The sequence below is a fragment of the Nannobrachium achirus genome, assembly GCF_963921795.1.
Source record: "Nannobrachium achirus genome assembly, chromosome: 5".
NCBI classification, from domain to species: Eukaryota; Metazoa; Chordata; class Actinopteri; order Myctophiformes; family Myctophidae; genus Nannobrachium; species Nannobrachium achirus.
Window position 1 is genome coordinate 23,582,007 of NC_137814.1, and position 15,558 is coordinate 23,597,564.

Sequence of the window (15,558 nt, forward strand, 5' to 3'; positions counted from 1 at the left end):
ATAAGATTTACACAAAGACTTACTATACAGTATGAACTTAGTATGCACAGCACAATAGTGTGTTTGAGATGTATTTTGCTGAGAGTTAACTTAATAAATTGTGCAAATACTGTCCGTCTGTCTGTCTGTCTGTCTGTCTGTCCCCCCTTTGGATTTGTTTACGTCTTGAGAGATTAATGTATAGTAGCCTACTATTCTTGACTGGTTTAGTCCTCCGAGTCCTCACACACTTGACTCTACCTTCACGTGTACTGATTCACAGCAGCACATACTGAAGCTTCAGAACAACAAAGAAGAAACTGTTGCAACACAACTGTTGAACAGTTTACGTTTTGTTTTAAATCAGTGAGGAAAAACAATAGGATTGACACATTAACCTATCCACTATTGGCAACACAAGTCTTTGGAATGCCACAACAGATATATTAAAGCCATTAAAGCCAAAATATTTAACTCCCTCAGAGTTACAAATGGGAGGATTTGACTGCATAATATGAGGTAGAAAATATATGTTTAAACAAACAAAGTAATGATTAAACAGAACTTTACTGCCCCCCCCCCCCCCCCCCCCCCCACACACACACACACACACACACACACACACACACACACCTCCACTCTGAGAAGTCACTGATAGACATGTTGATTAGATTTAGATTTGCACCAAAACACTTATGTAAAGATGGGTGGTCATGAATGATTCAGAGCTTTGTACAGAAGTCACACATTCCAGGACTATGCATATCTAGTGTCCCAGCAGGGAGTTTTCATTGTCTGACGATCTGCTGGTTTTGGTGTGAAGCATCTTTTTCAGTTCAGCACGATGGAATAACGTCTCCTCTCCCTTTCTCATGCAGGGGGGAGCTGAATGTCTAAAAGTGATTAAGGTGAAATAAACAGTTAGCATTCCCTTTGTAGATTTAATTGGTTTGCTGTTGGTTTTGACTTACTTCAGTTAGATTTCCTTATTATTATTATTATTATTACCCTTATTGTTATGGAAGTACAATTTATATTCCTTCTCAGGCTATTGATCTATCGATTATGGAGTTATCAATTATTGATATTGTAATTGTATATTTAATATTCATCTTACTTCGGTTATATTAATATATTACTGTATGCTGATGTTATGAATGTAATATCCGAGCAAGGGAAGTAATTGAGTAAGATAATATGTCTTGAGTGAGTTTAGTGAATTCTCACTAGTATTATTGTCATCTGTTGTATTGCATATATCTGTTATAGACATATCAGTGTCTAACTCTTTATTCTCTCACCGAGGAAATGTTCAATTTCCACAACAATTATTATTACCCGTATTATTATTATTACTACTACTACTACTACTATTATTAGTGCTTAAATTATGACAAAACCAAAAGCCTCCTTCCCCAAAATACAAATAAATGTTATGGAAATGCACTGAAAGAAAGCCAACATCCCCACCCAGGCATTTCATTTGTTAATTACTTGTTGGACTACCTCAGTAAAAACAGATTTGCCTTCAGCCACGTGTGTACGTTTACATGAAAGTGTTATTATGAGAAATATTAGTTTTACTGTGTGATTTACATTAGCCACTTAAAACCTATGAACTTTGTCATGTTATGCCAAATAGCCAATTGCTAACCTACAAGCTCGCAATGAGTAACATCACAATGCTTGTCAGCAATGTGGCTCGGCTATTTTTGCAAAACCTTATGTGGAAAATGTCTGAAACTCTTTGAACATGTGCCCAAAATAATGGGGCCACTAGGGTCAATCAATGTGGTATAAGGTACTATAATGGGTCTCTCTGTCAGTCACTCCTCATTCTAGGTCTGTTAATCTCAGTCCAGCTGAGCAAAGACAAATTCTAGGATTTGAGAAAACTCTTTGAATTTAATAGAGATCATCCATCCATGTGTTATTTACTGTGCCGTTTACCTCACCTTGTTTCCACAAAACAAACATATTTAACAAATACAATATTGAAATCACTACCTGAGATCATAAACTATGGAACACGTTATTTGTTATTTGTCTTGATGCATCACACAAAAAGATGTAAAGGACATGTTTATTTGAATTAAACATCATTCCATCACGTATGGTTTATTTTACAGATTTATAATTTGATCAGAAATCAGACCTCTGCCACACCTTCGGCCTGGCGGAGACAATAAAGCAATCATATTGCTGAATTTGATTGATTGAATACTTTATTAACAGTTTGCAAACAGTACAGTGGTATGATTACACAACGATGCTAAAACAGCCCTCATAACCCAGCAAATAGTCATATGACTTAAACCTTTCTGCGTTGTCAGGAATCTGCAGTCTCTCTCCTGCTTGTAGCTGCCGTAGTTTCCCTGTCACACCGGTCAGATCATCTGACAGGATGTGGTTTGGATGGGCAGTGTTGGGGTCCAGAATGATGGGAGTGTAGGAGACAATGTTCTGCATTATGCACCAGAGTTTGAAGGTCAGGTTGCCCAGGTGGTTGACCACATCTATCAGTGCACCTGTCCTTGTCCTGTGCGGGCTGAGGGGGGCTGCCTCTGTGTCAGAGTCACTGTCAGAGTCTTTGTCCTGAGGCGGCTGCCTCGGTGTCAGAGTCACTGTCACAGTCCTTGTCCATGGCGGGCTGGCCGTCCTGCTCCAGCGGCGTGGCTCCTTTCTCTGGGGCAGCACGGTGAAGAAGGCCTCCTGCCAGTCTCCTGTCTCCAGGAAGGCGAGGATGATTTCGAACACATGATTCACAGTCAGCACTTTACGACTGTTCATCTTGACAAAGCTGCTCAGTGGAAGCTGTGCGTGTTCGATGCCCAGCTCCTTGGCCTTCTCAAAGGTTATACCCTTGTGGTGGTTGTGGTCTACCAGGCCTCCTATAACGTAGGCTTTGGATTGGTCCAGCTGGGTCAGCACGTTGGGGGAGTCAGAGGTCAGGTAGACCACCTGCTCCTTGGACAGGACCTGGTGGTAGTGCTCTGTCTTCACGCTGATGTCCTTCCAGTTGACCCAGCCTTTGTCGTTGTCGTCCATGTACTGTTTCAACTGTCCGCCCACGCTGGTCAGATAGAACTGAACTGGGTGAGAGGCCCGCCGGTTCTCTGCGTAGCACCGCTGGATCTGTTTTTGAAGCTTTCGAATGTCCTTGAGTGACATGAGGCTGTCGAAGCCACAGTCGACCACCAGGCGTAGAGGGATGGTCTCCAGAGGCCTGCGGAACCTCTTCCTGGATTCTACTGCTCCTGCCTCTTCACCCTGGGTCTGTCTGTCCACCCTCTGCTGCTGCTTCCTCTCCTTACGCTTCTGTTTTCTGAGTTCTCTCTCTTCCTCCCATTTCTGGTGTTTCAGGAGCTTCTTGTGTTGCCGTTTGGAGAGAGCTGCTGCTGCACTTCCATTCACTTCACTAGTCAGAAATTCACCCACAGGACAGAAAAAGTACTCTTCTGTAAAAGAAAACATTCTGCTTAAAGCGGAAAATCAGCCAGTCAGTCGTGGTAACACTCCCTGCTCTAGAATGTTCCCTGAAGTTGGTGTTCACAGCTGACAGTGTCTGCAGCAGTTTGAGTTCAGCAGGTTCAGTGTTCTGGTCTGGGTCAGTATTCCCGTTCCCTCTTGTAGCTGTGGAAAGTTGTGGAGGATTTGGTCTGAAGTTGAATCTTTTATTGTCACTCATGAGTCTAGCAATATGGGGTTATTTTTAGGACAAAACAAATTCGTATTCGTACTTTGCCTTTTTTTTACTCGTAAACATTTTTACCAAAAAAACTATACGTAAACAAATTAATTGGAAAAAAATATCCGTAAAAAAAAAAAAAGTATGAATGTTTTTGGGGAAGCTGCAGTGATTATAATGCCAAAACAAAAAAACAAGACAAAATACGAATATTTTCTTACTGATTTACGAGTTGTTTTGTTGGTTTACTTCATCACGAATGCTTTCATCATCTCACGCACACGAATGAAACGCTCACGCACACGAATGAACCGGCCAATAATCACGTGATCGGCAGAGAGCCAATGGGGGTGCGGCCTTTCCACTAGCCAATCATAATTCTCCATTCTTGGCAGCAGTTGCCATGTCTGGTAAAAGTGAGTAATCTGTTGCTTATGTTCCTCACATAATATACCTATATCCACACGATATTTGTTTTTAAACTATTGACTAAATTGACTAATCAATCATTTTTATACATTAAATAAAATAGAAATGCATATATTATTAATACACACGATAAAAGCACTGATAAAGGTCACTTACAGATGCTGCAAATCAAAACTAGACAATTAACCTTACCTCCCCAGCAAACATTTTGAGGTATATTAGACATCTAATATACATGACCCTGACCTTTTTACTGTAAATACAATATTTATTGTTTCTTATTTTTTTCTTATGATTGATGATACAATGGGCACAATAGCCTAATGTATTTTATTATTCTGTCATTTAATGTACATAGCATCCATGAAATGTGAAATGGATGATTACAAAAACAGACCCTTTGGCCAAAACAAACTAGTTACTATGATGAACAGTGTTTCATAACAGATTACAGTACAACTTTGACTGTACAACCTGGATTAATGAACATTTTGCTAATAAAGAATGCAATCAATTCCTAATGTAATTTATTTACTTACCAGACCCTCTGATGTTATAACCAAGCTAAATAAGTGTTCATGTACAATAGGTTATTTCACATTGATGTTAGCAGACAGTGATGACCAAGATCAACTTTAGGCTGGAAGGAAAACATGCTACAATAGTCAAATACAACTGCACAGAATTATATTTTATTAGACAGTGGCTCCACAGTGTGTGGCAACCAAGTTAATCAAACAGATTTTCCTGCTGAGTCCCCGTTTCAATGATGTGTTCAATTGCTGAATCTTATTTGTTAGCTTCTTTCTACATGAAAACTAATTATAATAGAACTTGCAGAATTAATTGTACAAAATTATCGATGTGATTGTTTAGAGATGTAAAGGATGTTTGGAGGAGGGTTTCAGTATTTCTAATGTAGGTGTTGTAACAGTAATACAGTGCCTGGAAAGGGCATTACATAGAACTGAAAATGGAAGGACCATAGGTTAAGTGTCTGTTCAGCTCTACAACGCTCTTCAACCTACTAAGGCTAGACTCATTGGCTAAGTTGACTCCTAGACAATGTCAAATCTCACAGACCTCAACAATGAAGATAGATGTCCCTACTGTGGTGTAAAATTTCAACATCTCAAAAGTGCATTCTGCTGTAATTATATTAGAAATGGGCAAATAAATAAGAATACAAATAAGCAAATACATAAACATTGCACTGCCCTAAACTATTTTTAAACAGTAACAGAGCACACATGAAACACATTAACCACTGTGTGCTGGATTCCAGGTAGTGAAGACTGTATGAGGGAGAAGGACACTTTGAGCAGAACACTTGTCGACATAACACCTGTCCAGGCAGGGAGGAACATGAACCCAGTGGGAATTAGGAACTTTGGTAACGATGCCACCCCAGAGCAAGAATATCATACAAGGTTTCATAATTTTAGATTGTAATTAGGGAAAAGCAAAGATGGGAGAGTTAAATGTTTTCATTTAGTTCTATTGTTTTAGCGATTTTAAATACTTTATTTCAGTGCATGTGTGCAAGTGCCTAAATGTGTCCTTTTAGACACAATAAGCTGGCAATTTATTTTATTACAATTTACAGTGACACTACTAGCCCCCATAAGTAACATCTGCCCATGAAAGATTGTGGTGCCTCTTTTTGAATGGACTTATTGTATCTAAAAATACATATTTAGCCATTGTACACATGTCCCCAAGCACTGAAAGCAATGTAATCAAAATCGCTAAAATTATAGAAGAAAATTAACACATTTTAACACTCATCTTGTCTTTTCTCTAATTACAATCTAAATATGAAATCTTGTAAAGGTGTCCATTCAGTCAAGTTTGCGATTCTATGTGGTGATGTCAGACGGAGAGAGAGAAAAACAGAGAAACCATCACTCCTCGTGCTCATAGCGGAGGGCGTTGTAGAAGCCATGGAAATCACTGGGCAACACCTGCTTCATTTCTTGCAGATGTTTGAAGTTCATCGCTTTAATGGTGCGGCGGCAAGTGTAGAGTGGGGACACTGTGGTGATGTTGCTCTTCCTCCTCAGTGATGGGGACTCGTAGGGCTTCCAGGCGTCTGAGTGGTCGATCTTGTACTCCATACTGCCATCAACGTTGTACCTAGGATGAATACAAGGACAGTGACAGGGGAGAAAAGTCAGGTTTTAATAATCATTAAATAATGTTTGTTTTGGTTTCCGCAGCTATGTCATTATTATGTATTCAAATACCCGATTGCTCGGAGGTCATGCACGGTGGGATCCCCAGTGACCTTTCCCGGGCGGATGGCTTTGCAGAGGTTCACCTGGCTGAAGTTTTTGAAGAAAGTGTGGTCTACATACTTCACTTGGTATGGCCTGGGATTGGTACGGGCTTCCCGGATGGCAACGACATACTCAGCTGGAATGCAGATGTCTCTGTTCCTCAGTCTTCTCTCAATCACACTGTGCACAGGATGTACTCATCATAAGAGGGATGTTCTTCGAGGAAGTGCACGATGCACGAAGCAAACTCGTTGGCAGAGAGACCAGCTTCACCCTCGTGCCATAAGTAATTTGATGCATCATGTGAAGTCATGTCATACATGGTAAAGTTATGGACACAGAGCTTGGTCTTGAAATAGAGGGATGAGGCCTGTAGCTTGGGGCAGAGCAGGAGCCCCTGAAGATCCATGCATGTCACCAAGGTCTTCTCACCTGCCTCGTCTTTGTCCTTCTGCTTCATGGCTCGTGCAGTGTCCTTTTTGTTGCAGTGCTCCTTCCATGTGGCAGCCTCAATGTTCCCAGCCTTGAACGCACAGCAGGTATCGCACTGGTCTTTCTTCGGGTGAAAAAGAGAGTAATTCAAGTCCTTAAACATTCTGGTGAACACTTGCCTTGACAGCGCCTGGATGCCATGGTCTGCACTGGAACGGATATACTCTGCATGGAGGTGATTGATGGACTTGAACACAGGCTCCAGGTACATCTTAGTAGCCTGATCTCAGACTCAGCTCACGCTTTAGTCTGAAACTGTGCTCTATTCTAAGCAATTTACAGGGAGGGACTTTTTTGCGAGCGTGCGCGCGCGAGTGATCGCGATGCACGGTGATCGAGACGCACGGTGGACGCGACGCACGGTCGCGGACTGTGTGTGTGTGATTGTGTGTGTGTGTCTGTCTGTGCCAGTGACAGAACTGCAACCAGAAACATGTAATCAACATAAACAGCTTGGTGAACTCAGCGTGTGTGTGTGTGTGCCTTCCTCAGCCTGCCTGTGTGTGAACTTCGTTTGAATCGTTTCAACTGCTGCGCGCATTGGATATTCGTTAGACCCACCCCCCACCCCCCGCGCTCATTGGAGCAGCCGAAAATAAAAAGTGATTCCTGTACTCAGCTCCAGACCAGAGAAAGAGTCCAATCTGAGAGTGGGCGGGGTCTCTGGTCTGGAAGCAGGCTAACATCTTAGAGGACGAGGACCGGCAGTAGTGCTTATCTTCCTCAGTAGGGCTTTTCCCTCTTCTTCCTACCCACTTCAAAAAAGACCACTGCTTCAAGCCTAGGGTTGACAGGAACATGCGTTGGCACACTCTGAGTCTCCTGCCATCTACGACAAGGTGACAGAAAATGGATGCCGACCTCCTGGATTTCTCTGCTCCTGTCCTCCGTCGCTTTACACTGCTCACCTCTACCAATGATGCAACATAAATCTTCCTCTCACGCCAGTCTAATTTCTCCCAGAAGTACTTGAAGATCTCTTCTCGCTTCGACTCTTCCACTTCTCTGCAGTGCAGTTTACTGGACCTGTGGCAGGCTGCAGACTGACATGACACACCCATTTTTCTTCCCTCCTTTAACACTGACTCTCGATTCTTCCTCCCGAGATATGACTGGCCTATCATTCTACGCCTCTTCTGGATGTTGTTCTTCCAGCCCTCTGGATTTTTCCTCTTCCTACAGAGACCAGCATCAACACCTGAGGAGTCTTCTTCCACCTCAAGTCCTATATTGTGTCACAAAAAGAGAGAAAATTTGTCATTCAGACCATTAGTGTGCGAGTCTCTCTGTGTGTATCTGTGCAGCCCCTTGCGTGCACATCTGTGTGGGTATGTACATGTGTACTGTATGGATGTGTAGTTGAAAGAAAAGAGTTAAATAGCAAACATGCACCATGCAAGATACTACATTACACACATGTGCATCAATGTGTCCATATTAATAATGACAACACCTTCATTTCCAGATTCCGATTCACCAGGAGAATCACCATGTTGGTCACGTGTCAGGTGTCCAGTTTCGATCAAGCGGATCTGGGAAAGAAGAGGAACAAACAGAATGCACACGTTGACATAATTCAGTGTTGCTAGGACTTTGCATTCTTTGCTCTGGCTGACTTAAGCCTGGTTGTACACAAACCTTCTTCGTCCCCACTTGTGTCGTCATCCTCAACTCCTTCAGAATCTTCATCCTCCACATTTGAGTCCGGCTCAACTCTGTCTGCACCTAAAGAACAGAAAAGAAATATGAGATGTTCTCACATTAAGTGTGAGGCGCTTTCTGGTCATGTACAGTATGATTCTGATTCTGGCACTGTTACAGATGTTGTCCAAAAATCATGCAGATCGGTACACAGTATCTCTGTAGCCGTTAAATGGAACGGGTATTTCTTACATTGATGCTCCTACATATTAGCATGCAAGCACCAGTTAAAGTTACTTTCCATCCCTCATATACACATATGCACATCCCATAACCCACACACTGCACATCATTTCGGAGCTCATATCTTTGAACGGGTAAGGGCTAGTAATTCATAACACACCACACCACATACCTTCACTCCCAGATTGAATCAAAACAGCTGACCCAGCACTGGCAGCATCAACTTGGTCACAATCATGTGCATCTTGGAAAGTCAAAGATACAGATTATCATTAGAACACTGAATACAGCAGCTAATTATTGTAATTCATGATTAAAACACTTTGATTTCCAAATTAAACACACAAGTTGCACCACAGCCAGAATCACTACACACATCATTAAACTGAGCTGACTTATTCCTATTTTTCTTTCTATTTTTTTTTATCCCACAAACCTTCTTCGCTGCTTTCACTGCTCTCTAGTACAGTCTCTGCCTCGTCATGTCTGCCCCTGACATACTTGACGCTAACCAAAGCACACAGCTCCTCCATAGAATACATCATCCTGAAATGTTATACTGGAAATAAAAGGAGAATACAGGGTTAAAATCAAGGGTAACACAATGGTGTAAAGTAATTAAGTACATTTTCTTAAGTACTGTACTTGAGTACAATATTGAGGTATTTGTACTTGACTAGAGTATTATCAATTTCCAATACTTTTAATCCACTATATCTCAGATCCAAATATTTTACTTTTACTCCACTACAAGCTGAATTATTTCCAATTTCCAATACTTGTACTCCTCTATATCACAGATCAAAATTATTGTACTTTAATACACAACAAGCTGAGTGCCTTTGGAGTACTTCTACTCCAATGCAAGCTCACAGTGCGACACATTGTGAGCATGTAGATCTGCCATTTTCAAAATATTTGAAATGGGACATTCTGCATAGAGTACTTTTACTTTTGGCACTTTAAGTACATTTTGATGCCAACACTTTAGCCATTTTATCAAGTACATTTTGAATTCCAGACTTTTACTTGTAACAGAGTATTTCTACATTACATTATTGATATTTGTACTTAAAGTAAAAACATTTGAGTACTTTTACCACACGTAACGGTACGTTTTTGTCCAGATGGAACCAAATGGACCCTTTATGGACCCGTTAAGGGTCCATTTGGTTCCATGGACACTCCATAGAAATTGTTGTGCTGGCAGCTTAATGTAATGGTACGTTTGTGTCCAGATGGAACCAAATGGACCGTAAAGGGTCCATTTGGTTCCAATCCATGGACACTCCATAGAAGTTGTTGTGCTGGCAGCTTAATGTAAGGTATAAGGTAAAGGTAAATGGAAAACCACATGGCAAATTATTTGATCGATAACGCCAGTTACGGTGGGTTGACGGAGGCGAACCATGTTTGAAGCAAAATCAGTGTACGACGCTGCTTGTTCAGAGAACAAACAGACAACACAAACATCAGAGAACAATACTTTCCTTGAATAATAACAATTCACACGACGCCAAGCACAATCGTGAACATAAGAATTGACTTGTATTATCCCACATTCCCACTGACCCCCATTTAGGCCAGTGACCCCATAAGAGAACATTTTTACGGCTCTAGCAGTGATTCCCAACCATTTTAATTTCAAGGACCCCCAGTTTGACATCCATTAGGCTACTGACCCCCATTTAATACCATTTGTATCTCTGAGACCCCAACTTATATTGTAAAATCATACGTTAGCATAACTCAGAGTGTACACATGGAACCAAATGATTTGTACAGTTACATACCCCTAAGGGTCCATTTGGTTCCTAACTATAATTTAGCTGGGGACCCCCTGGAACTCCCTGGGGGTCCCCGGACCCCACTTAGAGAACCAACAGTCTATAGCTGATGATGTAGCCTATTATAGACGGAGCTAAGATGCTAATGAGGCTAGCGTTAATATTAAACTTTCTTTACATACAAGACCCCGGCCCAAACACTAAAATACACTACTGCTAAGCACAATTAACAAACGTTTTATTAGATATATTGCTGTATTCTATGATAATAATAGCGTTTATTTCTGCTCTGCTGTGTGAAGACTAGCATATTATCTTGTTTCCCTTTATAAATAAAAAACGATGACAACACTAACAAAAAAAATGAACGGTAAAAAGATGAAGCATCCAAATAAAACGTATTTTGAGAAGTGATAAAAGTAGAAAAAGGTGAAAAGAAAGCATTTTTATCTAACGGAGAAAATGAACAGCACGACGCAGTCTGTGGATGAACCGGAAGTACCGAGACCGCACATCCGCGCCCGCCCCTCCCCCCTCTAACTATTGGGCAATCAAGATCTATACTAAAAGTATTAAAAAGAAAAGTACAAGACAGCTACTAACAGTTCAGTGATACAAGGTCAACTAAAAAGAGAAATAAAAAAGATTTTGGGGTGTTTTTTTACACTGGGGTAGCCTATCTATCAATTCCTACAACATTAAATGACAGAATAATAAAAAACATTAGGCCATTGTGCACATTGTATCATCAATCATAAGAAAAAAATAAGAAACAATAAATATTGTATTTACAGTAAAAAGGTCAGGGCCGGAGGTAAGGTTAATTGTCTAGTTTTGATTTGCAGCATCTGTAAGTGACCTTTATCAGTGCTTTTATCGTGTGTATTAATACTATATGCATTTCTATTTTATTTAATGTATAAAAATGATTGATTAGTCAATTTAGTCAATAGTTTAAAAACAAATATCGTGTGGATATAGGTTTTATATAGGGCATATTATGTTAGGAACATAAACAACAGATTACTCACTTTTACCAGACATGGCAACCGCTGCCAACAATGGAGAATTATGATTGGCTAGTAGAAAGGCCGCACCCCCATTGGCTCTCTGCCGATCACGTGATTATTGGCCGTTTCAGATTCGTGTGCGTGAGATGATGAAAGCATTCGTGATGAAGTAACCAACAAAACAACTCGTAAATCAGTAAGAAAATATTCGTATTTTGTCTTGTTTTTTTGTTTTGGCATTATAATCACTGCAGCTTCCCCAAAAACATTCATACTTTTTTTTACGGATATTTTTTTCCAATTAATTTGTTTACGTATAGTTTTTTTGGTAAAAATGTTTACGAGTAAAAAAAAGGCAAAGTACGAATACGAATTTGTTTTGTCCTAAAAATAACCCCATACTAGCAGGGGGTGGAGCTTTGACAGACCACAGTTGCAAATGACCCCCCCCCCCCCCCCCCACATACACACACACAGACACACACACACAGGCGTACACACACACACACACACACACACACACACACACACACACACACACACACACACACACACACACATACATACATACATACATACACACACACACACACACACACACACACACACACACACACACACACACACACTAAACACACACAGTATGCTTTACACAAATTGAATTGGTTGAATAAGATTTACACAAAGCCTTGGTATACATATACATACATAGTATACAGTATGAACTTAGTATAAACACCAGTAAGACTCCCTAATCGGGAGATAAGCGACCGTAGGTGGCTTCTCTCCACAAATAGGGCAAAAATTTGTTTTTCCAAAATCTTCCTGATCCATGTTGATGACATGAGTGTAGACATGCTGTGTAGTGATATTCGTGATTTTAGGGCAAAAACTGTAGGAGCAGTGTCCAAAAATGTGTTTTAAAAATCGGCCTGAAGGTGGCGCTAGAATAGGGCCATGTGAGAAATGAGGGGTGGGGTCTCCGCGTTGCCTTGGCGGACGAATAGGTACCGGCCCCGGCTCTCCCGGACGCTCCTAGCCCGAGTTACGGCATTTTATGTGCGCTGCAGTGGCAGGGGGTCCTCCACTGGGGGCGCCACCACTTTTGCATCCGTTCTGGAGCACCAGGAGTCGGTGGTCCCCGGGAATTCCCCGTGAGCAGCCCCGTTGGGGTGGTCATTTGGTCATTTTTGCACATTTGGTCATTTTTTACATCTGGGGGTCCCCCAGGGACCTGGGGGTCCCTGGGGCTCCGGGGGTCCTTGGAGGTTGTAGTTTGGCAGGCAAGGAGTGTGTGTGTAAAATCTGGCATGGATCGGGTCAACGGGTGCGGAGATATAAGCAGGGAAAAAGTGTGACGTGTGAGCACATTTGGTCATTTTTTACATCTGGGGTCCCCCAGGGACCTGGGGGTCCCTGGGGCTCCGGGGGTCCTTGGAGGTTGTAGTTTGGCAGTCAAGGAGTGTGTGTGCAAAATTTGGCATGGATGGGGGCAACGGTTGTGGAGATATGAGCAGGGCAAAAGTGTGACTGACTCACTGACTCACTGACCCACGGACAGCCGATGGAGGTTTCTACAGTAAGTTAGCTCCCTACGGTCGCAATAAATAATATACATAAATAATATATATGAGGCCTTCAAAAATCCAATCTGAAATAACTTTTATGGGGGGATTCCATGCCGGCCACAATGTTTAACTCCCTCAGGGTTACAAATGGGAGGATTTTACTGTGTAATATGAGGTTGAAAATATGCTTTTACAAACAAAGTAATTTGCTACAAATGAGTAAACAGAACTTTACTGCCCAAAAAGCTGGAGAACCCCCCCCGCCCCCCAACCTCCACTCTGAGAAGTCACTGATACTAGTCATGTTGATTAGATTTAGATTTGCACCAAAACACTTATGTAAAGATGGGTGGTCATGAATGATTCAGAGCTTTGTACAGAAGTCACACATTCCAGGACTATGCATATCTAGTGTCCCAGCAGGGAGTTTTCATTGTCTGACGATCTGCTGGTTTTGGTGTGAAGCATCTTTTTCAGTTCAGCACGATGGAATAACGTCTCCTCTCCCTTTCACATGCAGGGGGGAGCTGAATGTCTAAAAGTGAGTGAGGTGAAATAAACAGTTTAGCATTCCGTTTACAGATTTAATTGGTTTGCTGTTGGTTTTGACTTACTTCAGTTTAGATTTCCTTTTTATTATTAGCCTATTACTACTACTACTATTATTAGTGCTTAAATTACGGCAAAACCAAAAGCCTCCTTCCCCAAAATAAAAATAAATGTTGTGGAAATGCACTGAAAGAATCCCAACATCCCCACCCAGGCATTTCATTTGTTTTACTTGTTGGACTACCTCAGTAAAAACAGATGTGCCTTCAGCCGCGTATGTATGTTTACATGAAAGTGTTATTATGAGAAATATTAGTTTTACTGTGTGATTTACATTAGCCACTTAAGACCTATAGACTTTGTCATTATATGCCAAATAGCCAATTGCTGACCTACAAGCTCGCAATGAGTAACATCACAATGCTTGTCAGCAATGTGGCCCAGCTATTTTTGCTAAACCTAACCGTATGTGGAAAATGTCTGAAACTCTTTGAACATGTGCCCAAAAATAATGGGGCCACTAGGGTTAATGTGGTTAAGCACCCCGTTGCTATATGGGTCTCTCTGTCAGACACTCATCATTTTAGGTTCATGATGTTCATCTCAGTCTAAAGACAAATTCAAGGATTTGAGAAAACTCTTTGAATTTAATAGAGATCCATGTGTTATTCACCTCACCGTATTTCCACAAAACAAACATATTTAACAAATCAAATATTGAAATCGCTACGTGAGGTCATAAACTATGGAACACATTTATTATTTGTCTTGATGCACCACACAAAAAGATGTCAGGCACATGTTTATTTTAATCAAACATTACATCACCTATTGTTTAATTTTACAGATTTAAATTTTTTATCAGAAATCAGACCTCTGCCACACCTTCAGCCTGGCAGAGACAATAAACCAATCATATTGCTGGATTTTTATTTTTGATTTTTTTGATTCATTGAATACTTTGCAAACAGTACAGTGGTATGATTACACAACGATGCTAAAAGGATAACACAAACAGCCCCAAGGGCATGTTTCCATTGTGGTACTGACTGTGACGGGATATGTCAACATGAATTAAATGGTTCAGTATAAAACAACGATGGCTTCATATCCTATTTCCATGGTTTCTACGCTTTACATGTTATAATCCTCCTCCTCATCATAATCCTCCTCGTAATCATCATCCCCGCATGCCAGAGATACATTGATCTTCCATGGTAATATCTTCACAGTATCAATACTCGAAATGAATAGAAAGAGTTTGTCCGTGAAAGTGTGTGTGTAGGTGTGTATGTGTGTGTCAGTGTCGGGGTCAAAGAATGACAGCTTTCCTTCATTCCAGTCCAGCTGGAATCGGATCCTCTGGGGTTTCTGCTTCAGCGAGAGATATGAGGTGTAAGGTGAGTGTGAGGAGCCTGCTGAGTGTGAACCACCATAGAATGCTATGCTCCAGTATTGGCCCCCGCTGTCTCCCTTCCTCTGAAAAGACTCAGTCAACACACCTATTCTCCACTCTCTACTGTCCCCAACCTCAACATCCCAGCTGTAGCTGTAGTTAAAGCCCATATAACCCAGAACATAGTCATATGACTTAAACCTTTCTGGGTTGTCAGGAAGCTGCAGTCTCTCTCCTGCTTGTAGCCGCTGTAGTTCACCTGTCACACCGGTCAGATCATCTGACAGGGTGTGGCTTGGATGGGCAGTGTTGGGGTCCAGAATGACAGGAGTATAGGAGACAATGTTCTGCATCTTGCACCAGACTTTGAAGGTCAGGTTGCCCAGGTGTTTGACCACATCTATCAGTGCACCTGGGTCCAGCTGTGGGTCCCGCAGTGCAAACTGGACACTTTCCATTGTGGTCTTGTAGTTGTATGAAGGTGAGATGTGCTCAGC

General features: G+C 41.5%; 2 protein-coding genes across 2 annotated transcripts; both read right to left on the bottom strand.

Moving 5' to 3' along the window:
- Window positions 1-2,560: 2,560 nt before the first annotated feature.
- On the bottom strand, window positions 2,561-3,453 carry LOC308284923 (tRNA methyltransferase 10 homolog A-like; the record flags this gene model as incomplete). The annotated part of the gene is given in 2 exon segments (XM_080725648.1): window positions 2,561-2,664; window positions 2,667-3,453. Coding segments are annotated over 2 exon segments (891 nt in total).
- A 1,197-nt stretch (window positions 3,454-4,650) lies between these two features.
- Window positions 4,651-9,482, bottom strand: LOC308285979 (uncharacterized protein). Its single transcript, XM_080726936.1, has 6 exons — window positions 9,188-9,482; window positions 8,924-8,995; window positions 8,506-8,592; window positions 8,321-8,399; window positions 7,776-8,092; window positions 4,651-6,232 (listed from the first exon to the last, which is right to left on the bottom strand). Exons 3-6 carry the CDS (start codon window positions 8,563-8,565, stop codon window positions 6,221-6,223), a joined length of 468 nt encoding a protein of 155 aa, XP_080583062.1. The 5' UTR covers window positions 8,566-8,592; window positions 8,924-8,995; window positions 9,188-9,482; the 3' UTR covers window positions 4,651-6,220.
- Between the last annotated feature and the right edge of the window lie 6,076 nt (window positions 9,483-15,558).